This window comes from Scophthalmus maximus, chromosome 5, assembly GCF_022379125.1.
Source record: "Scophthalmus maximus strain ysfricsl-2021 chromosome 5, ASM2237912v1, whole genome shotgun sequence".
NCBI classification, from domain to species: Eukaryota; Metazoa; Chordata; class Actinopteri; order Pleuronectiformes; family Scophthalmidae; genus Scophthalmus; species Scophthalmus maximus.
The window spans coordinates 1,390,832-1,418,601 of NC_061519.1; the positions used below are offsets into that span (position 1 = coordinate 1,390,832).

A 27,770-nucleotide genomic window follows, 5' to 3' on the forward strand; every position below is an offset into this window, starting at 1 on the left:
TTTGTGGCAGAGTCAGGGGACAGGAGTGAGAAGGAGTCGACAGAGGGGAGAGCCGATAGGACAGATGAGCCAAGAGAGGAGGGAGACAGGGAGCGAAGGTAACAGCGGACTGGTACAGTATGAGTGGAAGAGGGAGGGTTGGGAGTTTGAGAGAGGGGAAGAGACTATGAAATGAACAAGTGGTCACGTAGAGGAGTGACAGAGAACTCGGTGGTAGAGCAGTTTCTGATGAATATAAGATTGAGTTGGTTACCAGTGAGAGAGCGAAGGAGCTGAGATATTAACTTCTCTTTCTGGATGTTGAAGTCACCGAGAAGTACTATGATTTGGCTCCTGAAGCTCTGTGTCATCGTCAGACTCTATGCGCATTCTCTTTGACCCCTTTTGGAGCCAGGCTAACATTACGCCCATATGTTATTTTATTTGTGCTCGTCCGACATTGCTGCAAGTGATCAGGTAACAAATTTAACCTCTCAAGGTTTTAGAAGTCCTTCCTATAAAGCATGCCCAATCAACTGCCTACCATCCAGAAAGCCAGGGAGCTATTGATGAGTCACTTCACAGAGCTGGGTTGTGACTGGGGAGAAAGGTTGCCATGGTTAATATTAGCTGCACGTGAGATAACACAGGAGAAAACTGGTTTTAGTCCAAATCACCTTGTGTTTGGCCATACTGTTCGTGGTCAGTATGGCCAAACACAGTCAGCTGTGCTACAGGCTGACTGGAAGGAGCCTTTTCCTCTAACAAATCTGCTCGACTATGTCAGTGGTTTCAAAAGACGTTTGTACAAGGCAGGTAAAATGGCTAAGCTAATTTGGAAAACTCTCAAAAGAAAATGAAGCGGTTATATGATCGTCGAGCTGAAGTGCATATTTTTAGCCCAGGTGATCAGTTTCCAGCACTGCTCCCATTGGCAAGGTTTTCAGGTCCTTACTGTTCTTCATCCAGTCTCAGATCTGAATTATTTGATTTCTACTCCTGACAGACAAAGGTCTGCCCAGCTTGTCATGTAAACAAGCTAAAACCATATATCTCTTTCGAAATAACAACAGCTGTTCTGGTGGTTTATTTGGGTGAAATGTCATCAAGTTTGAGGGGTGAAAGGGCTGAAGAATCAGTTAACTCAGATGATTGTATCATGCAAGGCAGAAAAATTCAGAATCACTAAGGAACCTGGACAGGTTGTTGGGTCATTTGCCTGATGTTAAAAAGAAGCAATTGTCTAACCTAATTTTGTCGTTTTCTTCTCTATTTTCAGACGCTTCTTCCCAAACCCATGTACTAGATAACATGACATTGATGTGGGGGAAGCTACACCAATTTGTCAAAGATTTTACCTGGTTTCCCAAGAAAAATGCAGTGAAATGCCTGTAAAAAAAAAAGTTTTCTTTTATTCTCTCATTCAAAGGTTAACTCTCTAGGTCTCTTCCACAAAAACCTTACACCCAACCATCTTGGAGTCTTTCTTCCTCTGCCCTATTTTTCCTCCTTGCTCTCTTAATCCGCTTAATGAGCTGCAGCTCATTCCCTCCAGCCGGCAGCACATGGGAGTTGTAGTTTTCCCAGATCGGCCATTTTGGTCTGTAGGCTTTTAGCCAGCAGGAGGGAATGTAACATATCTCCCTCCCCTGGCGACAGGCCCCCTTCACAGGAACGGGGGCCCACAGGACGTCCCGGCGTGACAGAGCAGGTGCGTGGCCATGTCTTTTCCCTGCCCGTTGAACAACAGAGAAATGAATGATGAATTAATGATTAATTAATTGATGGCTCAGGAACCATCTTGTGATCCACCTGTTGTTTTCATTGTTCTTTGCCATCCACTTAAGGGGTGCATGGTCAGTTACCAAAGTGAACTTGCGTCTCAGAAGATAGTACTGAGAGTCTCTATACTCCATTTTAGAGACAAACATTCTTTTTCCAATGTAGCATACCTCTTCTCATGCAGTGCCAACTTCCTGATAATGTAAAGCACTGGATGTTCCTCACCATCCTGGATCCAACATTGGATGCATCTGCCTGCACCACAAACTCCTTGTTGAAATCTGGGGTTACCAGCACTGGTTGGAAGCAGAGTGCCCTCTTCAGTGCACAGAAGGCATCCTCTGTGGCCTGGGTACATTTCACCAACCTTGAATGTTTCTTAGTTGTCAGTTCTGTCAGGGGAGCCACAAGGTTAGAAAAGTGGGGTACAAATCTCCTGTAATATGACTTAACCTGTTTTTTGGATAATGGTCTTGGCCTGCTTTGAATTGTGTCCAATTTAGCATGATGGGGCTTCACAAGGCCCCTCTCAATGCAAACTAGCCTTTAGTATTTTATCTCACTAAAGGCTAGTTTGCATTTGCTGTGATTAGCTGTGAGTCCTGCTTTATCTTAGGGAGTCTAATACCTTCTGTACCCTCAGTAAATGACTTTCCCAGTCTGGGCTATGGATGACAATGTCATCCACATGACATGGCTGCTGCATAAGATCTATGGGGCCACAATACTTTGTCCATTAGTCTTTGGAATGTTGCTTGGGGCCCATGCAATCCGAACAGCAGCATTTTGTACTGGAAGAGGCCTTCACTGGTTGCCTTTGGTCAGGTCATCTTGTTGTAGAACGGACGTGACCTAGACAATCTATCAGATCATCCACCAGGGGCATTGGGTACGAGTCAAACTCAGATATCTCATTTACTTTTCTAAAATCATTAGAAAACATCTTTGTTTTTGGTACCAAAACTATGGGGCTCGACCACGAACTTTGTGATTCTTCTATCACCCCCAGTTCAAGCATCTTCTTTATCTCTTCTATTATTACCCCCTTATGTGCCTCTGGCACCAGATAGGGCGTTGATGGACCACCTTACCAGGTATGTTCGTATCTCATGCTCTATAGATGTGTGCATCCAGGCTTGGTTGAGAACACGTTTTGAAATTGGTCCACCAGCTATTGTGTTTCCTGTTGCTGCTGAGGTGTTAGTTCATCACCCAGAGCCACCTTGTTCCTGGGGAGTTCGCTGGACTCTGGAGGGGGCAGACAACTCAACAAAACCTCACGTGCATGCCACTTTTTTAAAAGATTTACATGATGTACCTTTTCCGGCGATCATTTTCCTGGTTGTCGCACTTTGTATTTTACCTCCCCAACTTTCTCAAAGACTTCATAGGGCCCTTTGGATGTTGCCAGGAATTTACATTCAGCTGTGGGGACAAGTACCAATACTCTGTCTCCTGGGTCGAACTCCCTGGGTTGGGCCCTGCAGTTATAGGTAGCTTGTTCCTCACGTTGAACCTTCTCCATATGCTCGCGGACAATGGGGTAGATGGTCTTCATCCTCTCCCTAATGGTAGACACATGTTGTACCATGGTGTGGTGCTGACATGGTTGAGCCTCCCAAGATTCTTTGGCTATATCTAAGGTTTGTTACAATGACTAGAAAAGTGCTATATAAATACAGTCCATGCACCATATATTGCTGAACAGGTAAAACAATCTGGACACAGGGAGCCAGAGCTTTTGAACCAGTGCAGATTAGTTGATCCTTCTCAGGTGTAGCCCAGCCAGGCCTGCAGAGAGGAAGCTGCTCCCACAGCCACACACATGTGCATACAACTATATCTGATAATTTCCTACATATAATAGAAACATTATGGGTGGCGGCCTGCACCATAGACTTCTCCTGTGGTCTCCTGTCCTCCTGAATCTCAACTGCATGTATTCTGGTCGTGGTGGAGTCTCACCTGTAAGGCATGAGCACCAACAATATATGATCATTTTGCCCATATAGCAATTGAAACATAATTAGCCTCATAAATACTGAACTACTTTCATCAACTTCCCAATAGTCCAAAAGAAAATCAGATAGTAAGTGAAAAAAGTGTATAGATGCCATTTAGAAAAACATTACATTCTCACACAAGTACACTTGAGAAAAAACTGTCCAGTCACATTAATGAAGGACGTGAGTTTGGAGAATTTGCTTATACTAATAGATATGAGACTGTTGATAATGCCGCACATTCCGTTGGCTTTAAGATGTATCAGGGTAAATTGGTGATGAAAAACTATAATGGCCAATATCACACAAATGGAATTGATACAGATGAGGTCAACAGTCTCTGCAACATTAGTTTGGATGGGTCTACATCCCCAAAGAAGGAATCTAAACTGTATGACTGGTCGTGGGGGAGTCTCACCTGTAATCATACACAAAGGAAATCTTAAAGATCTATAAACATATTTTTCCTGCTAATAATATCCGAAAATAACTTTCTTGGTCCTTAGTTCTTTCATTACATACCAGTGATATGCATTATGACAACACACAAATATACATGCTAAAATGGAATAATAGTTAACTTTGTCATCTTGCTCGTTTTGAAGAGTGACTTACAAAACTAGGAGTAATTGTGGTTCATGCAGCAAATAGAGGCTTTCTTCTGGACTGAACTCCCTGGGGAGGAAAACTTATTAAACTGTCTATTCATTATTTTGAAATCAACTGTCATGATCTCGTGTTTTGTATTTCCTGTTTTATTTTGAATTAGTTTTTGTACTTCGTGTTTCCCTGTCTCGTGTCTGTTCACTTTGTTTTTCCTGTGTCTCCTGCCCCTGTGATTGTCTGCACCTGTTCCTAATGTGTCTCACCTGTGTTCATTTTGCCCCGCCCACCTTGTGTGTATTTAGTCTCAGTGCTTCCCTTTGTCTGTGTCAGATCGTCTGTCCCCCCCCCCCCCCCCCCCCCCATTCTGTCCTGAGACGTCTGTTCCTGTGGTTTTCCCTGGTCGGTTCCTGTTGTCTTCCCCGGTCTGTTTCTGCTGTTTACCCCAAGTCTGTAACTATGATTGTCTCCCGGTGTGTGATTTTTGTTCAAGTCTGATCACTGTGATTTTTCCCCTGGCTCCAGTGTTTCAGTTTTCTTTTTTTTTACTACGTAGTGTGGACACCCTTGTTTGGATTTTGAGTTATTCGTTTTATTATTAAATATCCTTTTTTGCCACATCCTGCATTTCCTGCTCACCTACCTGACATCAACACTGTAAGAGTTATTGCTTTTTTGGTCACATGGGGGCGCTGTCTTCTACAGGTACACAGTTATTAATATTATTTCAGTATTTCTGTGGCTAATTGTAGCTCTTAAATGTGCAAAATGTATAGATATTGTTGTATATATGCACATGTATAATTATACTCTCATTGTAGCATTCATCGACTGATGTATCACAACACACTGTTTAGTACTGAACACTGTATTGAATAAATAAAACAAACAAAACATGAATAATATGAACAATATGAACGTAAAAACTAATAACACAAAACAAATAGATTACCCTGTATCCAATGAGATGCAATTAATTACAGGTAAGCAAGCTTTAGTGAGGAATCTTTACGATATAAAAATAAAATAATCAGTGTTCAATGGCATGTGATAATTTACAGGTAAACAACATTTCTTACCTTAATTAAGACCATTTACAATATATATATAAAGAAAATTAACAGTCTTCAGTGAGATGGAATTATTTACAATACAATCACAATAATTAAATTACAGTTCAATCTTTCATGTCAGCAACAGAGGTGAAGTGCTCGTACCTGGCAAACACTCTGTTGCCCAGACCCTTTGAAGAGGAAGTCATGGAGACTGGGCATTAAGTCTTTTTTGTATATTTTATGTCCCTGGGTTATTTGGCCACAGAGGGAACAGATTGGTAATTTTTGCACCCGTAACAGCTTGCTACGAGCTTCAGAGGGGTGTTCCTGCACTTTACTACTTTACTACGTTTATATTGTGTTGATCTAGACCACCCGACTAATTGACTCTCGGGCAGATTTGGAGGGACTGATGTCGATGGATCTGACATTATGGGCTGGGGGGGGTGGTGCTGTGGTGCTGGTGGTAGGTCTGCAGAAGAGATGGTGATGGATATGATGGATGGCTGTTGTGTGGCATGCAGATTGAGAAGTGTTTCCTGGCAACAAATGTAGTCCTTCGCCGTCTTGATGATCATTTTTGGTAGAGGAATCCCTGCCTTCCTAAAAATTGGATCCTCCACCAAAATCCGGTGCTGGATTCGCTCATAAGATTTAAAAATGGTGCTCTTCTCAGGACTGCTGCGAGAACTCTGATGTGAGCGAACCACAATAGTCTCACCATCGTGTACATCAGTCTGTTGTGCTGAGCACTGATGACCTGTTGTGCCAGTGCGTAGTGCTTGGTCATCTTCACTGTCTGTACCACAGCAGCATCAACAAGATCATCCCTCTTTGTGCGGCAATAGAGGGTGTTGCCCCAGTGTGTTCTGTACAGCTGGTTGAAGTGCTGTGGCTGCTTGTCATGGTCCTCCCCTGCAATCCAGATTTGGAGGACATTAGCAGGGACCTGGAAATTCTCCTCCACAGTCTCCCTGAACAGCAACCGACAGTTGGTGTTGAGGCGGCCTATCAGTGGGGCAGAGTAGATTCTGTGGTGCCGTCCTCTGCCACCAAACAGCATCCGAGATCCTGTCTGAGTTCCACCGTGCGATGCCACTCATCAGGTTAACTTGAAAGGGCTGTGCTGCACATTGGGGACCTGAGGAGTGTAGAATACAGTGAAGCTATACTGTGCCCAAGAGGCAATTTTGCTTGCAATCAGCAGTAACAAGTATGATCTAGACTATCCACACACACACACACACACACACACACACACACACACACACACACAAAATTATCGCCAACATCACTGTTGTCTGCACTATCTGTATCAATGTCTTTATAACTTTTTGTATTGGATACAGTTACAGCACAACGACTAGAGAAACAGGAATGTTATCATAATACAAATTGAAATAGAACTATCTCTCTCTCTCTCTCTCTCTGCCCCCATGTATCTACATTACATGTCACTAACTCTGTTTTCTCTCTCCCTTAGTAGATCTGACCCCAGAGCTGCAGGATCCATACCCGTCATTATTATTATTACTATCATTATTATTAATAACATCACTGTTTTTATAAGTATCAGTTTTCACTAATTATAAGTATCAGTCTGGTAGAAATTAAAGCAACTGTTATACTACCCCCGCATCCCCCGATATGTTTACAGTACATGTCACTAACCCTGTTTGTGTTTTCTATCTCTCCTAGTGTATCTCTGACCCCAGAGCTGCAGGACCCAAACCCGTCATTATTATTGTTATTATTAATATTAATATTATATTAATCATCACTAATAATAACAACAACATAATTGTATTTTTTAATTATAAGTATCAGTCTGGTAGAGATTACAGCGGTGGTTGTACAACTGTCCTCTCTCTCTCTTCTCTCCTACTGTCTCTCCTCCCACCCTCTTTCTGCCCACCTCTCCTCTCTTCCTCATTTCTCTCCTCACCCCAACCGGTCGAGACAGACGACCGCCCACAACTGAGTCTGGTTCTGTCAGAGATTTCTTCCTGTTAAAAGGAAGTTTTTTCTCTCCACCGACGCCAAGTGCTTTTCTCATTGTGGGATTTGTTGGGTTTTCCCTGCAATATTGTAATATTGACCTCATTTTGTAAAGTGCCTTGAGACAATGTATGTTGTGATATGGCGCTATACAAATAAAATTGAATTGAATTGAATATCCATCCATCCATCCATTCATCCATCCATCCATCGTCTACTGCTTTATCCATTTAAGGGTCACGGGGGGGGGGGGCTGGAGCCAATCCCAGCTAACATTGGGTGAGAGGCGGGGTTCACCCTGGACAGGTCGCCAGCCTATCGCAGGGCCACATACAGAGACGGACAACCATTCACTCTCACATTCACACCTACGGTCAATTTAGAATCTCCAATTAACCTATACCCATTCTGCATGTCTTTGTCACTCTGAGTATAATTTAATATAGAAAACCAAACTGAATACCAAAGGCTAAAACTGCATTTTTGTACTTCCATATATCAGCCATTTTAATTCATCAGCCTCTAGTCAGCATTTTAAAAATATATTGATTATTCCTGTTAAATACATTATCACATTCAATCTATTCTGAAAAAATGCAATACTTTATAAGTTTTACTCGTAACAAACCTTGTCACAAATTTTCCTAACTGACTTAAAATGGATCATGTTGCAGCTTTATGTTTGTATCTTCCATCTGTCTGTTAATGGAGTCCCAGCATTTAATTTATATATATATATATATCCCCATGTATTAACATTGCATTCGTTCTGTTAGAGATTTCTTCCTGTTAAAAGGGAGTTTTTTCTCCACCACAGTCGCCAAGTGCTGCTCATAATAGGAACTGTTGGGTTTTCTCTGTAATATTGTACTATTGACCTCACTATGTAAAGTGCCTTGAGACAATGTATGTTGTGATTTGGCGCTATACAAAATTTCATCTTAGCAGATCGCACTGTGATTGACTGTATACTCTTCTTGGTCATTTCAATAGCGTTGTTTAGCTTCATTGCACTCTAGTTTTGATTTGAACTGTCATCAAGTGTCATTATTGATGCTCTTTCCCCACATGTGAAAATCCACTATGATTTATTCTGCTGCTGATTCCCAGCTTGTTTTCCCAGTCAGGTCGAATTTTTTTCTATTTCCTCATTCACTCAAACATTTTCTACGTGGTTCCTCTTGCTGTGAATTGCATACATAGAAACGTAGATAAAGATGTAACTTGACTGACTGAAAAGGTGTAGCAAGAGGAGCAGCAGGTGGTGAATGAGCTGCATTTATCCTAAGTATCCAGCAGAGAGAGCTACACTTCAGTGTACTGTTAACAGGGTTGGGTCAGATTACTTTGAACAGTTGTCAGTTACTGATTACACATTACATGGCATTTTTTGTAATCAGCAAATGCTACGTTTTGTCATTATTATTCGTGAAACATACACACAGGTATGTGTATTTTAACATTATCCCAAAAACGAATGCCTTGAACTCCCATTGAACACAAACGTACCACGTGACCCGGAAGAGTCCAGGAGTCCATGTCACTATGTTTGCTTCTTTTAAAATAATTTCATTTGCAGCGATTCTTTCCCTCGACTGTGGTTCGTCATGTTTCAGTCTCGTTTCACCGCCTGTCGCTGATCTGTTCATTGAGTCTTCAGACCTCTCAGTGAGAAGGACTGTGAAGAGAATGAGTCCGTCACCTCCGATCTATTTAAAATATCGCTTCTTGGCCTCTTGGCTAAGATCAAGTGTAGTATCTGTTCTTATCAGTTTAATATCTGATACATCCCCCACCTAGGGACCGTATATTAAATTGATTTTTGGAGCAGGGAGATGGAATAGGGACTTGCTCCGTCCACTCCACGGTTCAGCCCCTCTGAATGTTGAATATTAAATATGGATCAAGAGCATCGCCATGAAAAAAATTTAATTGACATTTAGGTAAAGCTTCTATTTAAATAGCTTCCTGTTAATCTGTGTCACATGACATAGTCGTGTTTTAGTAAACTAAATAAGAATCACCTGATGAGGAAAGGATTTCAGAATAATGTCTTCTTATATTTATTTCTCTCCTTATGCTCCTGATTCTTGTTGTTTGTATTCTTCTCTTTATGCTCACTCCCTCTTATCATAACAGTCATATAAACTACTGAGAAATGAATTTCCCTATGTGTATATTAACTATCTATCTCTAGACAATACAACTACAACCCTCACTTCATGAGGATTATATTCGTCAGTTTCTATTGATGATGCTTTATTGCAATGGTCATTTTTGAGGCTGTAAGTCGTGGTTTTGTTCAGTTGCATTGGTTTTACTGAGATGTGTACCTAATATATTGATAATATGCTTTTGATTATCAAAATAGTAGACAACTTTAGACTATTATGTCCTCTAATTGGGTCGGTTCAACTGAAGACTACCAATCAGATCCGGGATATTCAACTGTAGACTACCAATCATAAGCCTCATTCAAGGCACTGTAGACAACTGTAGACCACCAATCAGATCCTAGAATTCAACTGTAGACTACCAATCATATAGGGAAAGGAATAATAAGCCATCTAACATAAAGCATATTAAGTGTTTCATACTTATACTAATGTTTTTTTCTGACTACTTTGGGGCAATAGATTTCAAGCTAAAACTTACCACTTAAACTTAAATATATTATATGTAATTATTTTGCATTGTCATCCTGCTCTAAGAGGTTTTATCTTCCTCACTGTGTGCTCGTTACAGCCATAGTACTGTGTTGTGTCTGCGAGGACCAGAGAAGAGCTGCTGTTGGTGTAATAACCTTTAGGTACCTGCCTCTACAGACATGTAACACAACCTACCTATGACAACATAAAACTGTAAGTGCAAAAACTTACATTATATTATTTATTTTTATTAGCAGTTGTCAACCTGCTCTAACACTTCTTCCTGTTGCTCACTGTGTTTGTTACAACCATAGTGCTGTGTGTGTTGTCTCCTCTGTCTTTTTTTTATTGTAAACAAATTCACAATTTGGTGATTGGTTCACAAATCAATCACAAGTCGGGAGCTGGCATGAACACGTTTTCACACTCTGCAGTTTAACTGTTTGGTTTACAAGATAAGGACGCAGCCGGCATATGTGAAGTGAGAACAGGCCAAACAACCGTCCAGGAAGAGAAAACTAATTTTAGTCAGTCCTGATTGACTCATATTATATGATGCCTTTGCAACAATGGTTACTTCAATAGTAGAATCAGAACAGTGTGTCAACAGGTTTACAGAGTGTGTATCATTGTTTAAGGTAACGTTGCCCTGATCACAAGGGACTCTGGGGATAATAACTATATTATATAAGATATTTAACTGAAAAGAACTTATACACTTGATCTTAGTTAAAAGGTGTAGAAGCGATACTGTTAATGTATCGGAGGTAACAGGGTCATCCACCCCACAGTCCTCTATTCCGATAATTAATGTATTTTATATGTTGTTACGCTATTTGAATGATACTTGATTTCATTTGATGGTTATTTCATTTGAATGTTCTTCCATGGACAACATTGTCCAGCAACAATAAAGTGTAAAGTGGAATAAACGGGTTTCTTCTTGGCTGTCTTCATCTGTTCTCCGCAGTACACTGAGCTATAGAACCCCTGCTGGAGAATGAAAGTGACTGCAGCCAACACCACCTCGCTCTGCTACCATTATGTAACTCTTTAAGATATTCAAGTTGGCATCGCTGTGTCCGCATGTTGTGAACTGAGGACATTTGAAATTTTTCCTATAAAAACAAAGGGTGATAAGTCTTGCAAATTCATCCATGCAGTTAACAAACCTAGTTAAATGACTTAGTTTGCACAATCTAAAAACCAATCATACTGTTGGTGTGGCACGCGTCCAAAGTGATGAAAAATATTTGGGAAAAAAGGAAATTGACTCAACCCACACCGTACAGGTGGCAAAAACAAAACTTTAAATGGAAGTGAAACGTACATTCCTGACCTTGTTAGGCCATCGTGGTTGTGGCAAACACATGACCTCTACATTGCCCCCAGTGGATTGATCAGGAAGCTCAAGACAGTGATGAAAGCTGTTACGTCCTTGGGGGGAAAAGTTTGCATTACTGACACTGTTAAACCTTTTTTTTGAGTGACCATCCATTGCAACTGGACATGTCGTCTGTTGATGGCGGATTGTCACCTTGTTCCGTAGATTGATTGTACTTTGACAATAAAGTAAACCATTGATCTCAACTCCACCCAAGTCAAATGTGTAAATGGTTGAGCTTTACTGTGATATTAATCATAAATTCATATGTTCTCTCAGCAGGTACTTCAAAAGGAGCACCCCAGTGGGTGAGGCCTCCCTGTGTTCTCAGAACAGCCTCAATTCTTTGTGTCATGTGTTCAACAAAATGTTGGAAACTTTCCTTTTATGACATGGATGCCTGTTATTTCTGTGATGCACATTCATGCTGCAGATCTCCCATCTGCCAACAACAACCACATTTGTGTATGTAATGGTTTAAACTGCAGAATTATGACTCACAATAACTCATTCTACTTTACTCATGGTCAGATCAGCTTTATCAGAACCATCACTACCACCAGCACTGATCAATTCAAATTTTCATTAACTGGTTGTTGTCCCCAGTTGTGTTTATACAGTATACAGTAGGCCTGCGCAAAATGTTCTATGACATTCATTATCATTTAAATAAGAAAATATATATATGAAATCATTCTGATTCATTTTTTAAATCAAATATCTGTGGCATGAATGTATTTCATTAAAATACATGGTTCTGCTGTTTTGTAGAAATGTTCTAATTGTGGAACGGTTTCAGAACAGTCACCATGCAGCCTTAAATGTATTTGCATATGAAACTCTGATGATGTGATAAACAATTAACTATAATCAGATTCAACATGTACATTTTTTTTATCACCATTAAAAGCTTACATTGAACTTTCATAATGCAAATTAATCCATTGTCATTTAGACTTTAATTTCTTTTTAATCCATTATGAAAAGCAGTGCACCCGAAGAACCTCAACAGCTACAGGCCGGTGGCACTGACATTGCACCTGATGAAGACGCTGCGAAGAGCGTGTGGTCCTCGTCCATCAACCGCCCCCTGGTGAGACCATCGATGGACCTATTATCTGAATTGTCACTTTTTTTATCTGAGTTGGTGCTCAGCAGAGATAAAGTCATTAGAGTGGCTGATTTCAACATTCATGTAGATGTTGCCAAGTGCCAATAACAGCCTTTGTTCTGCTTTCAATTCACTAATAGACGCAATTGGTTTTATTCAACATGTAAACAAACCTTCTCTGTGACGAAAGATGAGTACTGCGGACAGCTAATGTGGCTGTCTCAGTCACTCATGAACCGCACTACGCTCCCCTGCTGGCTGAGGGATACGGTCGAACTTCAGTGTATGAAAAGTTCAGATAAGAGTGCCGGTGTCGGAACATTATGGATGTATACCACAGTCAAATATACAGTATTTTGGTCTAGAAATCTGTAGTTATAGGCACTATAAATCATTGCTCAGCAATACATATGGTTTTATGTTTAGTATTTATGGTTTATTCTGCCAATAATGGTTACGTTCTACTGCATTTACTTACGGTGTGCACGCAGCACATTAATCACCATTGTGTCATATGCAACATGCCCCGAGTCTTGTTCTATCTCCAACTCATGTTATGTTTACATGTTTCACTTTTTTTAGTAGAACAAAACAACATTCCATTCAGCCATATTCTTTGCAAACTTGAGAAAACTAAAGTAAACTTAAAACTGGATTGCTCCTCCTCACAGTCCTCTGTGACTAACATTCCAGTCAAAAGAAGGCTCAGAGTAAACTGGTATCGATATGAATAAAACAGGCAAAATTCGAAATCATTTTTATTGCTTTTTGTTTAAAAGATAGAAGAATCGCATTGTTTAAGTCACTTTAAATATACAGGCACAGTAACAGCAAATGCTTGTTACTTGCAGTCGGCTAAAGCAGTGGAATGCAAGAAGTGGTGACATTTAGTTAGTGTGTGTTTGATTCTCAGATGTCTTTCAACAGGTCTTTTGCCTGCGGGTCATCCAGCCAGGTGGGAGGCCAGCTGGTTTTGATGCTGGGTCTGTCCTTCAGCAAGTTGTAGTATTCTGTCAGTTTAGGGTAACGCTCCTCATTCAACCTACAGGAGGGAGAACAGTCATTAGGCTCACATTGCGTTTTATTATCATCCGTTCATTCATGCAGCTTAACCCTGTTTTTAGTCACTTACCCAAAACGGAAGAGATAAGCAATGCCTGGAAAAACAATCACATCAGCCAGTGTGAAGCTCTTTCCTGCCAGGTAGGAACCCGATGCCTGGAAGACCACACATTCATGATCGGGTAGTTCGAACATTTACAGTGACAGCAGTGATGGTGGTTATAGCTTAGCTAACTAAACATTATACAGTAGATGCATGTGCAAGTTGCATTTTTGCTTGGTGTTACATGCAAACTATTTCTTGGCTGGTCGCAGTGGCTTGCTTGTAAGGGCAGCACATAACACAATGTAAAACCACAACTTGTCAACATTTCATATTTTGTACCAAAATAAAAAAACTTTAGGATTCTTTTAAAGTACAGCACTTGGGTCAACTGTTGTTGTTTTTAAATGCACTCTATAAATAGATTTGATTCTTTTTTTAAAAAGGCATCTCTAACCAACAGGTCCTGTAACCACGTTGAAAAGATTAACGGTTAATTTTTGTGTCATGAAGCAAATCGAAGTTGTAATTTCACAGCACTTTCCAAATTCATTCAGTAAAGCTTAAAAAAAAAAATCAAAAAACTATAGGACCTTTAAAACCAGCGAGTTCAACTGCACAAATAAACTGAATGTTTGTGGCACAAAGCTGACTTCTGCAGCCCCTTCTCTCTTTTAGAAATGTCTTGTGTGCGATGCCATTGTATTTTATGTTGGCATCTACCTTCTGCAGGTATCCCTCCCACAGCTTCAACTCAGCACACAAGGTCTCCTTGTTTCTCTTCACAGCAGAGTCGCGTCGCTCTCCCTCAGGTACCTTCCGGTTGTAGTAGATAAAATCCGCTGAAAAAACAACCACAAAAAAAAAAACGGTTTGGAAGTGTGTCAGGAATGACGTTGTACATCATGCACCCTCACACTGTTTTCTGGCTCCATGAGGGTGGGGTCAGTCAGGAAGGATATTATTATGTAATCAGTGTCAAACCAAACTGTTAAAATGTGTCTGTTAAAGTTTGAAGAAGTCTACTGGTTAACCTTATGCAATATGCACAAGTTATTCGTTATTAACTGGGAAATTCAGCTCTCTTCTTTTCGGCACTACCCTGTCCCATGACTTCAGCTGCAGGCTGGTTTGGGCATGTGATCCTGCGCTGGATCAACATATGACCATTCTACAGCACTACCTGTTGTGAGGCACAGACTTAAGGCATTGTGCCACAGCTCAATTGTGTGTGAATGCGATGCTCATTAGAGCGTGGCAAATGTGTTCCGAACAACTCAAGTCCTCTGGGGGGTGGGGGGTGTTGTATGATGCATGTCGTTGCCAAGTGCAATGCGGCTCAAAGTCCCAAATGATAGCCCTCTGACTGGCAACAACAAAACTCTACTGCTGAGAGAGAGAGAGGGAGAGGGAGATCCAGCATCCTGGTTATACATTAAAAGCTCACTTAATCCAAGTGGTTAAAATGTTGTTAGGAGTCTTATATCAAGATATTAGGACGCAGGGTTTACAGGATGAGCAGGTTACACCTTGGGGAGCAAAACAGTGGGAAAACACCTCAGCTTTCGGCCACGTACCCATTTTCTGGGTGAGCGTGAGGCCCTCAAACATGCGCTGGTACATCATGGCCTGCTCAGCAGCGCACCGGGGGATCAGCTCATTTCCCTGGGACTTGAACTGGCTCTGTTGTCGAACACATGAGAAGAGCAAACATTATGAACAGCTGCTCGGAGCTCCGGTTTCTTCCCCTCTGTAGTGTCAAGTCTCACACACACACACACACACACACACACACACACACAAACAAATTACTTTGTGGGATAAAAAGTTAAGCACTTTGGCCAAGTTCTCACCTCCAAGTACATGCAGGCGCCATAGGACTCGTTCAGGACAAAGCTCCCATGTTTGAAGGAAGGAAGCTTCAAGAATTTTTTTTTTCAGTAATAAAAAAGAAAAGAAGAAGCAGATTGGCGTTATGTGAGAATCTGAATGGATTGTAAGAAAACGGAGTGCATGGAGTGAACGTACCTGTCCCCGGGGATTCATGTCCAACACTTCCTGCGACTTGTGCTCCCCTTTCTCAATGGAGAGCAGTTTGTGGTTGTAGCCCTGCAGCTTCTTCTCCTCCAAGGTGATCATCACCCTCCAGCAGGGAGGAGAGCCGGAGCCCCACAGCAGAGTCATGTCCTTGGCCATGATTATGATTTCTCAGATCGAGGCGGCGGAAGGCAGATGAAAAGTCGGGGAGTGAAGTCGTGAGTGAACAACCTGCACTCCTTCCAGAGCCGGACCTAGGCATAGGCTGTAGGCTATAGGCAAATATTTAGGCTCTTACGTCATCACTGTGTGCTCGACCTTTGACTCATGAGGTGGTTCTTGTCGTCATTTAACACCTGAGACGGTGTGAGACAGTTTCACATTCTCCAGAGATTGGAAATTTGATTAACACACATTAATCTGATTTAAAATTTATAGAAACATAAAACCCCCACGATGTTTCCAGGAGTCTTTGGAGGAGCTGTTTTTGGCATTATTGTTAGTTTGTTAGTTTGCTCGTTTTGTTAACATGCAATACATATACAATATCATACACTCAAATACTCATATACTCATCAGTCCAGAGAGGAGTGACCTTTTGGGTGAAACTCTGTTAGGATTCGTGAGGACTTACTGGAGTTCAGTTGCTGCATTCTCTGTACTGCGGGTGAAATATAGAACAATGGTCAAGTTCATTCTCTCATTCTCACTTTCATTCATAGCCTTGACAGCTTGGCATATGTATCAAATCTATTTTCATACTTATAAAAGTATATTAATACAAACATTATTAACAGCAACAATAACAATTGACTATTTTAATTGCATTATTAATTTGACTCCTGATAGTAATAATAAATGACCTTTTCAGTTGATAGTAATGTTACTACTTTTGTCTGATTGAGGCTGCAAGTGGTCGTGTTTTCACTGAACCTTTTTCTTTTCGTCTTTATGTATTCAATATCGTGTGTGACATTTGTGTGATGCCTGGTGCAAATCATTGTAACCCTAATTAGATAATTCATTCCCCTTTTTCCTACATGTTTCGGACCGCGTGAAAATATGGGCGAAAACATGAAGGAATGAACTTTAATCTTTAACCAGAATGCAGGCTCTGATGAGAGCATATAATTCTGCTGCTTGTCAACGTGCTTTTAGACATTGAATTGCTTCCATACCTTCCCAATCACTCACTGCAGCACATCCGGGTGTTTTTATCGTTAAGTCTACAGTTTACAAAAATCTGATCGAAATTTTGAATTAGTCTGCTTTATCTGTCTTTAAAGAAATGTGAGGGTTTGACAATATGAATCCCTCATAGCAAGATCTCCTTGCTGCATCGTGTTCAAGATGTGCAGCTCTGTATAAACAACATAAACAACACAGACAACAGTCGTGAACAACTACAATGGCTGATATTTCAACAATTATGGTAGCAATAGCGGCTACATCTTGAGACAGCTCGCCATGCCGAGACCACAAGCGGAAACCAGTAAGAGCAATATGCAACAGGGCGATAATGTGACATGCAGGTGGAAGCTGATGATATATTCAGAGGCCCAAAGCTGGTGCTGAGGTTAAGCTTGGCTTAGATCAGGAGTAGTCTTGTGCAGGGGAGGGCAGATACAGTGTTCTTTAGACAATGTCAGTGTCTCTTTTTCTTTCTCAGCACGAAAAGCAGTGTCAAGCAGCTTTTAGACGCATATTCCAGTGTCTTTTGTTCTTAAAACCAGTCCAGTGTCTCTCGCTGGCTGTCTCTCAATGGGATAGATCAAATGAACTCAGGTCAAAGACTGTGCAGTATTGGTACTATCAACAAAATATTTGTAGTGCTGTGTTTAAACTGCGATGTATGCAATACAGTCATCAACTTTTATTCTTTAATCTCTGTAATCAGGAATGGTTAAATATAATCAAATTAACTTCAACAGTAATGTTGGGTCTTCATAATGATGAATGTTCAATTTTAACAGCTTATAATTTCGAATGTACATCTAAATCCTTGTATTACCTGTCTTTCCCACTGCTGACTGTGTGTGTGTGTGTGTGTGTGTGTGTGTGGGTGTGTATGTGTGTGTGTGTGTGTGTGTGTGTGTGTGGTGAGCCTCCGTGTCTTAGTGTCTGACTCACAAAGTTCAAAGCCATCTGCCACTGCCAGTTCTTTGTTTTTGGACATTTAAATGAATGAAAAACATCTATTGTAATTTGCAATTTACTACCTAATCTTCATCATTATATTTGTAAGGGTATTGTCTATCACTTTTTTCAGGCTTGATAGTATCTGACAGTAATTAAACTTATTTAATCTATTATCACTTTTCTTTACTGTAAAGTTCTTTACTTTAATATTTTTTTCCCGTACACTTTATCATTATTTACGTATCTGAAATCCCAGACTCTTCTTTATTGGGTTAAAAAGAACTAAACTCTCTCTCTCAGAGAGTATGTTTTAAGTTCTCCCCCCTCATCTTTGAGCAGGTTCTCCGTCTCGTGTGCTCCCATTGGCCGAGCCTCAAGGGCCTCCTCCTCTGTCCTGTGACATCGTTGTAATCCAAGCCACTCTAAAAAATGCTTGTTCAATATCGTATCTGTATAATAGCTTCCGCATATTGTATAAACTACTTCTCGTTTGAAAAAACCATTGCTTCTAATTAAAAGCATTTTTTTTTACATTAATACTTTAGTCATTTTATCTTTGTCTTTCACATCTCATTTGAAACTGCTATCTCACGTTTTTCAGTCTCACGCATACATCCAACACATCAATGGACCACAGAGCCTGAACACTGCCATCCTCTCCATTTACCAGCAATGTCGCATCCCGGGCAAAAACTTTGTGTTGCATTTGAATCATCCTGAGGTGGCACTTCTTATCTATGTGTGTGTTTCTTTGTAGTTTACGTTTTATCTCTTCTGCCGACTGATGATTTACATGGGCATTTATGACAAACAACATAGGCCTTCATCACAAACAACATAAATTTCTCCATAATAAATAGTCCTGCTGCAACAAAACTCTCCACTTTTAATACTAAATGAGCTATCATACAAATTCTGTGGTGTTTCTAAACAAATTTTGGAAACCTATGTTTTGCACAAGTGGGCAGTGTGTATAAGTGCTACGGGCACACCTGAGGTTTCTGAACACATCATGGCCAGTGACCTCTGTTTGAAATCTTAACAAAAGAACAAAATTAAAAAAAACAGAGTCTCTGGCTCCCCGATGGACGCAGGCTAGGCAATGCTTTAAGCTGTACTAGTTGCCCTTTTGCAGACACCTCCCCCAATGAGCACAGCCGCATGGTTGGATATCTACCTGCGTGGCACTCAGCCAAAGGCCGAACCGGAAGTAACTCTCTCAAAGATAGGACCTATTGCAGTCTCACTCTATACCACTGCCAGAGCACACCATCTCCACAAAGGCATGTTCAATCCCAATGGTATTAAACTACTAAATGTCGTATTTCAGCTCAAACTTTAAACTTTATTTAATTCCAACTCCTTTAACTAACTTAGTTTATACATCTTAATTTAATTTGTCACAGGCCAATTCAAACTTATAAATTTTAGCCAAATTTTCAGGTTATTTATGATTCCGTCAAACACAGACTAGGCAAGGCAATTAAAGAATAAAACTTTAAATTTGCACTTACCCGTCTTGTTATATTGGAATCCTGTTCGCCAGACGCCAGTTGAAATGGGATAATTGATGGAGTGGAAGCTGATTCAAGCTCAATATTGAGGAGACTTCCGGTTTGCTACACAGATCAACAGGTTCACAGTGTTTGGCGTCCCAAGATAGTCTGCCTATCTTTAGTTACTGTAGCGTATTTAGCTTTGAGTAATGTCGTCATCTCCCCCGACTATGACAACTCGAGAGAGACTTAACTATATCCTGATGCATTGCATATCACTGAGCTCAGTCCACAGTCATGCAAAGCACTGTAGACAACTCTAGAAAAATTCTCCCTATGGGTCGGTTCAACTGTAGACTACAAATCAGATGCTAGAATTCAAATGTAGACTACCAATTGTATGCCCCGTTTGAAGGCACTGTAGACAACTGTAGACTACCAACCAGATCCTAGTGTCACAGTCTGCTCACCTCCATACTGGCTCCAGTAAATTTCCACTCACCCCACCTCTGCTCCTATCTGCCAGCCAGCCACACCCACCTCATTAATTCATTCCCCTCACCTGGTCTCTCAGCTGCATCTCATCCACAATCAAACCCAGTATATAAGCCTCTACAGTTCACAGACTCAGTGCCAGATTGTTCTTTGCATCGATGACAGACGTTCCAGCGTTTGGAGTGATTTCCCGGCTTCGACTTCGTAAAAGCTTCGTACGGTTTTTGGCCTGGGGGTTTCCGGCTCAGACGCAGCACAAGGTCTCATGAGCATGCACCAGGGGAACCAGTAGGTGGCCGACTTCTCCATAGACTTTCGGACCAAGGCCCGCTTGAGTGACTGGAACTCTTCGGCCCTATATGACGCTTTTCGTCATGGTCTGGCTGACTACATCAAGAATGAGCTGGTCTCACATGATCTCAGATCGACGTAGGACAAGTTGCTTGGTCTGTCCATCCGAGTGGATCTTCGTGTTCGTGCTCAGAGACAGGAGAAGAAGCAGGCCTCTTCATGTCATCAACCTCATGGTCAACAGAAATTTTCCCCTGCTACCAGCTCCACTACCCCTGCAGGACTACAGCCAGGGGGTCCTGAACCCATGTAACTAGGCCGCACCAGCTTTAAACCAGAGGAGCAGGAGCATCGTCGAAAGGCTAACCTCTGCCTGTATTGTGGCCAGGCTGGCACTTTCCTGTCTCTCACTGTCCAGCAAAAGCCAGGGCTCACCAGTAGAGGGGGAAGTACTGGTGAGCAATAACTTGGAGGGGGAAATACTGGTGAGCAATACCTCCATGCAACCTTTCCCAAACCAAAGACCCCTGTTTCAAGTCAAGCTTCTCCTCCAGGAGGGTTCCCATTTCCTTTCCACCTTCATAGACTCTGGGGCTGACGCCAGCATCATGGATGAAGGGCTCACCCTCCAGCTGGGGATTGGTCGGGTTCCTCTCTCTCACCCGATAGCAGTCAACGCCCTGGACGGTCATCTTCTGGGGACTGTCACTCATCAGACCACTCCGGTCCACATGTTCCTGTCTGGTAACCATCATGAGACCACATCCTGCGGTCACCACGTATTCCTGTGATCCTGGGGTACCCTTGGCTGCGTCGTAACAACTCACATCTAGACTGGACAACGGCCGCCATCCTTAGGTGAAGGTCTTCCTGCCACCAGGTCTGCCTCCGGCAAGCTGCCAAACCTCTGCACGCGCCTTGGCCCAAGTCGACGCCAGATGTGGCAGGGGGTCCTCCTGTGTACCAGGATTTCAGGTAGTTCTTAGTAAGGCCAAGGCAATGACCTTACCCCCTCATCGCCCTTATGACTGTGCCATCGACCTACAGCCCGGTACATCCCCTCCCAAGGGGCGTCTGTACTCCCTGTCCACCCCTGATAGGGAAGCCATGCAGGCATCATCGCCCTTCGTCATCTCCTGCAGGGGCGGGGTTTTTCTTTGTGGAGAAGGAAGATAAGACTCTGAGGCCGTGCATTGACTACCGGGGACTCATCACGACATCACCATCAAGAACCGCTACCCCCTTCCTCTCATCTCCTCTGCGTTCGAGCTGCTCCAGGGATCAACCATTTTCACAAAGCTCGACCTACGCAACGTCTACCATCTGGTCCGGATCCGGGAGGGGGATGAGTGGAAAACCTGCTTCAACACCCCCACCGGACATTATGAATATTTGGTGATGCCCTTTGGTCTTCTGGAGAACTCCCTCTTTGTGAAGTGTGAATTCCATGCCACTTCTGTCCCCTTCCTGGGGTACATTCTGGGCCAGGGCAGTATGCAGATGGATCCGGCCAAAGTATCGGGGGTAACCTCCTGGTCAGTTCTAGACTCCCGCAAGCAGTTGCAATGGTTCCTGGGGTTCGCCAATTTCTACCGCCGTTTCATTCGCAACTACAGCTCCATTCCCGCCCCTCTTACAGCTCAAACCTCCTCCAAGGTCTCCTTCCTCTGGACTGAGGCTGCAGAAAAGGCCTGTCTTACCATCAAGTACCAGTTCACCTCCACTCGCATCCTCCAGGTACCTGATCCAGATTGTCAGTTTGTGGTTGAAGTGGATGCCTCCGACGTGGGAGTGGGGGCGGTCTTATCTCAACGTTTGGCCACGGATGAGAAATTTCACCACTGTGCCTTTTTCTCTCGGCGCCTGACACCTGCAGAGAGAAATTATGACATTGGGAACAGGGAGCTGCTGGCCGTCAAGTTGGCCTTGGAGGAATGGGGACACTGGCTCAAGGGGACCAAACAACCCTTTTTGGTATGGGTTGACCACAAGAACCTCGAGTACATCAGAACAGCCAAGAGACTGAATTCTCGACCAGGCACGTTGGTCTCTGTTTTTCACCCGCTTCCATTTCTCCCTTTCCTACCATCCTGGTTCCCGCAACGTCAAGCTTGATGCTCTGTCTCACCAGTTCCAAGGCGAGGAGAATGCTGTCAATGGGTCTGATTCCATCCACCCGGGCTCCTGCAGGATTGCCACCTTGATCTGGGAGGTTGAGGAAAGGGTGAGGTCTGCCACCGAGGGTCACCCTGGACCCAGTGCTTGCCCCCCTAACTGTGTATTCGTTCCCCAAACCTTGAGGTCTGACGTTGTCCAGTGGGCCCACGCCTCCAAGCTCACCTGTCACCCGGGGATCCAAAGAACCCATGACGTATTCCTTCAACGGTTCTGGTGGTCTACCCTACAGGAAGACACAAAGGAGTTTGTGGACAGCTTGGAGCCAAGGTCAGTCTGTCCTCCGGCTTCCACCCCCAGTCCAATGGCCAGAACCAGGAGATGGAGACGGCGCTTCGCTGCATGGTCTCACAGAATACATCATCCTGTTCCCAACAGCTATTGTGGGTCGAATATGCTCACAACACTCTGACCAGCTCCGCCACAGCCTTTCTCCATTACAATGTGCACATGGGTACCAACCTCCACTCTTCCCGACCTTGGAGAAAGAAGTTTCCTGACCGGCTGTCCAGACCTTCATCCGCCATTGTCACCGCACCTGGACCCAAGCACGGGTTTCTCTCCTTCGTTCGGCTACTGTATCGGAGGTAACGGGGTCCTCCACCCCACAGTCCTCTATTCCAATAAGAGGAAAAGAAAACTAATTTTAGTCATTCCTGATTGACTCATATTATATGATACCTTTGCAACAATGGTTACTTCAATAGTAGAATCAGAACAGTGTGTCAACAGGTTTACAGAGTGTGTATCATTGTTTAAGGTAACGTTGCCCTGATCACAAGGGACTCTAGGGATAATAACTATTTTATAATAAGATATTTAACTGAAAAGAACATATACACTTGATCTTAGTCAAAAGGCGTAGAAGCGATACTGTTAATGTATGGGAGGTAACAGGGTCATCCACCCCACAGTCCTCTATTCCGATAATTAATGTATTTTATATGTTGTTATGCTATTTGACTGATACTTGATTTAATTTGATGGTTATTTCATTTGAATGATCTTTCATGGACAACATTGTCCAGCAACAATAAGTGTATGTAACTCTTTAAGATATTCAAATTGGCATCGCTGTGTGTGCATGTTGTGAACTGAAGACATTTGAAAGTTTTCCTATAAAAACAAGGGAAAATAGTAGAGGGTGATAAGTCTCGCAAATTCATCCATGCAGTCGACAAACCTAGTTAAATGACTTAGTTTGCATAATCTAAAAAACATCCATGCTGTTGGTGTGGCACGTGTCCAAAGTGATGAAAAATATTTGGGAAAAAGGAAATAGACTCAACCCACACCGTACAGGTGGCAAAAACAAAACTTTAAATGGAAGTGAAACGTACATTCCTGACCTTGTTAGGCCATCGTGGTTGTGGCAAACACATGACCTCTACATTGCCTCCAGTGGATTGATCAGGAAGCTCGAGACAGTGATGAAAGCTGTTACGTCCTTGGGGGGAAAAGTTTGCATTACTGACACTGTTAAACCTTTTTTTGAGTGACCTCGTTCTACTGCTTTTACTTACGGTGTGCATGCAGCACATTAATCACCATTAGGTCAAATGCAACATGCCCCGAGTCTTGTTCTATCTCCAACTCATGTTATGTTTACATGTTGCACTTTTTTTAGCCATATTCTTTGCAAACTTGAGAAAACTAAAGTAAACTTAAAACTTGATTGCTCCTCCTCACAGTCCTCTGTGACTAACATTCCAGTCAAAAGAAGGCTCAGAGTAAACTGGTATCGATATGAATAAAACAGGCAAAATTCAAAGTAATTTTTATTGCTTTTTGTTTAAAAGATAGAAGAATCGCATTGTTTAAGTCAATTTAAATATACAGGCGCAGTAACAGCAAATGCTTGTTACTTGCAGTGGTAACATTTAGTTAGTGTGTGTTTGATTCTCAGATGTCTTTCAACAGGTCTTTTGCCTGCGGGTCATCCAGCCAGGTGGGAGGCCAGCTGGTTTTGATGCTGGGTCTGTCCTTCAGCAAGTTGTAGTATTCTGTCAGTTTAGGGTAACGCTCCTCATTCAACCTACAGGAGGGAGAACAGTCATTAGGCTCACATTGCTTTTTATTATCCCTTTTCATTCATGCAGCTTAACCCTGTTTTCAGTCACTTACCCAAAACGGAAGAGATAAGCAATGCCTGGAAAAACAGTCACATCAGCCAGTGTGAAGCTCTTTCCTGCCAGGTAGGAACCCGATGCCTGGAAGACCACACATTCATGATCGGGTAGTTCGAACATTTACAGTGACAGCAGTGATGGTGGTTATAGCTTAGCTAACTAAACATTATACAGTAGATGCATGTGCTTTCAAAGAATCTTCACATGGTGAGAAATAAAATTTCCACTCTCATGTCTGCAGTTAATATGAAGCAATAGCATGACCGGATATAAAAAAATGAACGTCCGGGGGTACTGAAAATGAAGCCAATGCTGAAGTGCCTGAAGCCTGTATTCTATGTAATGACCAGCAGGGGGCGACTCAACTGGTTGTTTCTATAGAAGAGAAAATGACTCTACTTCTCACAGATTTATAACGTCAGTAAATATTTTCCTGAAGAGTTTATGGTTCAATTGCAAGTTTAAAGTCATCTCCAATACAGTATGGTGTTCATTTTGATCAATTGTGGTATTTTAGACAATATGGCTCTGTATGCACTGGGGTGTGGCTACAGAGTGATTGACAGCTACAGTAGTACCGACCGACCCCCGCTACTAATTCTGTTTCCAAAAAACCCCAAGATGACGCTGGTCAAAATGCTAAACTCCAGGCTTCAAATCAACAGTTCAAAAACGGATGGGCGACGTCATGGTGGATTGCTGGAAATCTCCGGTTTTATGCTAAGCTAATCAATCAGCTTTTGGCTCCAGCTTTATATCGAACTGACGGGTGACGTAATTGTATCAAACTTTCTCCTCTCACTCGTCTAAAAAAGTGAATAAGTTCCCGAACAATGTAATGAACTGGTCCTTTTAAGTGTCTGTAAAACTGGTGCTTGTGTTTAATCGTGTAGAGCTTGAGTTGTTTTATTCTTTTGCTTTTAAAGTACAGCACAACTGTCGTTGTTTTTATAAATACATACGCTCTATAAATAGATTTGATTCTTTTTTTAAAAAGGCATCTCTAACCAACAGGTCCTGTAACCACGTTGAAAAGATTAAAGGTTAATTTTTGTGTCATGAAGCAAATCGAAGTTGTAATTTCACAGCACTTTCCAAATTCATTCAGTAAAGCTTAAAAAAAAAATCAAAAAACTATAGGACCTGTAAAACCAGCGAGTTCAACTGCACAAATAAACTGAATGTTTGTGGCACAAAGCTGACTTCTGCAGCCCCTTCTCTCTTTTAGAAATGTCTTGTGTGCGATTGCCATTGTATTTTATGTTGGCATCTACCTTCTGCAGGTATCCCTCCCACAGCTTCAACTCAGCACACAAGGTCTCCTTGTTTCTCTTCACAGCAGAGTCGTGTCGCTCTCCCTCCGGAACCTTCCAGTTGTAGTAGATAACATCCGCTGAAGGGCACCCACAACAAAAAAAAACGGGTTTGGAAGTGTGTCAGGAATGACATTGTACATCATGCACCCTCACACTGTTTTCTGGCTCAATGAGGGTGGGGTCAGTCAGGAAGGATATTATTATGTAATCAGTGTCAAACCAAACTGTTAAAATGTGTCTGTTGAAGAAGTCTACTGGTTAACCTTATGCAATATGCACAAGTTATTCGTTATTCACTGGGAAATTCAGCTCTCTTCTTTTCGGCACTACCCTGTCCCATGACTTCAGCTGCAGGCTGGTCTGGGCATGTGATCCTGCGCTGGATCAACATATGACCATTCTACAGCACTACCTGTTGTGAGGCACAGACTTAAGGCATTGTGCCACAGCTCAATTGTGTGTGAATGCGATGCTCATTAGAGCGTGGCAAATGTGTTCCGAACAACTCAAGTCCTCTGGGGGGTGGGGGGTGTTGTATGATGCATGTCGTTGCCAAGTGCAATGCGGCTCAAAGTCCCAAATGATAGCCCTCTGACTGGCAACAACAAAACTCTACTGCTGAGAGAGAGAGAGGGAGAGGGAGATCCAGCATCCTGGTTATACATTAAAAGCTCATTTAATCCAAGTGGTTAAAATGTTGTTAGGAGTCTTATATCAAGATATTAGGACGCAGGGTGCACAGGATGAGCAGGTTACACCTTGGGGAGCAAAACAGCGGGAAAACACCTCAGCTTTCGGCCACGTACCCATTTTCTGGGTGAGCGTGAGGCCCTCAAACATGCGCTGGTACATCATGGCCTGCTCAGCAGCGCACCGGGGGATCAGCTCATTTCCCTGGGACTTGAACTGGCTCTGTTGTCGGACACATGAGAAGATGAGAAGAGCAAACATTATGAACAGCTGCTCGGAGCTCCGATTTCTCCCCCTCTGTAGTGTCAGGTCTCACACACACACACACACACACACACACACACACACACACACACACACACACACACACACACACACACACACACACACACACACACACACACACACACACACACACACACACACACACACACACACACACACACACACACAAATTACTTTGTGGGATAAAAAGTTAAGCACTTTGGCCAAGTTCTCACCTCCAGGTACATGCAGGCGCCATAGGACTCGTTCAGGACAAAGCTCCCATGTTTGAAGGAAGGAAGCTTCAAGAATGTTTTTTTTTTTCAGTAATAAAAAAAGAAAAAAAGAAGCAGATTGGCATTATGTGAGAATCTGAATGGATTGTAAGAAAACGGAGTGCATGGAGTGAACGTACCTGTCCCCGGGGATTCATGTCCAACACTTCCTGCGACTTGTGCTCCCCTTTCTCAAAGGAGAGCAGTTTGTGGTTGTAGCCCTGCAGCCCCTTCTCCTCCAGGGCGATCATCACCCTCCAGCAGGGAGGAGAGCCGGAGCCCCACAGCAGAGTCATGTCCTTGGCCATGATTATGATTTCTCAGAGCGAGGCGGCGGAAGGCAGAAGAAGAGTCGGGGAGTGAAGTCGTGAGTGTGACAGATTCCTGCTTTTATAACTACACACACTCCTTCGTATGTGGATTGGAGGGACTAAGCCCCATCCCACTTCTTGCGTAATCACCAAAGACATTGTCTCGAGACAGGGCAGATAGTTCACGTCCTGTCCGAGCACATCGGCCATCTTCTGTAATAAAGAACAGACCAGCCACGTGGTCATTCTGAGGGGAAAAAAGCCTATTTCTGTCAAGCGCGCGGATCAGCTGGTCGTGTCTCCATCTACATGTATCAACAGGAATCAGTAAAGCCCAGTTCATGGAGGAGGGACTCCTCTTGGTCTGTGTTGTTACTCTTCGATCTCAAACGTGCAGTCCCGAAATGTGGGCAACAGCTACGACTAAAAGGAAATAACACTTAAACATTGAAACTACAATTGATAATCAAGCTTTTCACTCAGA

General features: G+C 42.6%; 2 protein-coding genes and 1 non-coding gene across 4 annotated transcripts; 1 reads left to right on the forward strand and 2 right to left on the reverse strand.

The window, feature by feature from the left end:
- Positions 1–9,140: 9,140 nt before the first annotated feature.
- On the forward strand, positions 9,141–9,332 carry LOC118311805. Its single transcript, XR_004794089.1, has one exon. It is a non-coding gene; the product is annotated as a U2 spliceosomal RNA (small nuclear RNA).
- A 3,976-nt stretch (positions 9,333–13,308) lies between these two features.
- LOC118310423 (glutathione S-transferase A-like) lies at positions 13,309–15,928 on the reverse strand. Its single transcript, XM_035633348.2, has 6 exons — positions 15,697–15,928; positions 15,522–15,587; positions 15,246–15,351; positions 14,392–14,510; positions 13,696–13,781; positions 13,309–13,605 (listed from the first exon to the last, which is right to left on the reverse strand). The coding sequence occupies exons 1-6, from the start codon at positions 15,862–15,864 to the stop codon at positions 13,473–13,475; spliced, it is 678 nt and encodes a 225-aa protein (XP_035489241.2). The 5' UTR covers positions 15,865–15,928; the 3' UTR covers positions 13,309–13,472.
- On the reverse strand, positions 13,309–27,353 carry LOC118310422 (glutathione S-transferase A). Of its 2 annotated transcripts, XM_047331813.1 has the most exons (7): positions 27,116–27,353; positions 26,937–27,002; positions 26,553–26,658; positions 25,705–25,823; positions 24,426–24,511; positions 24,182–24,336; positions 13,309–13,450 (listed from the first exon to the last, which is right to left on the reverse strand). In XM_047331813.1, exons 1-6 carry the CDS (start codon positions 27,281–27,283, stop codon positions 24,204–24,206), a joined length of 678 nt encoding a protein of 225 aa, XP_047187769.1. In that variant the 5' UTR covers positions 27,284–27,353; the 3' UTR covers positions 13,309–13,450; positions 24,182–24,203. The 2 variants fall into 2 exon arrangements, with proteins under 2 accessions (XP_047187769.1, XP_035489240.2); XM_035633347.2 differs by lacking the exon at positions 13,309–13,450 and having other exon boundaries at positions 24,067–24,336.
- Between the last annotated feature and the right edge of the window lie 417 nt (positions 27,354–27,770).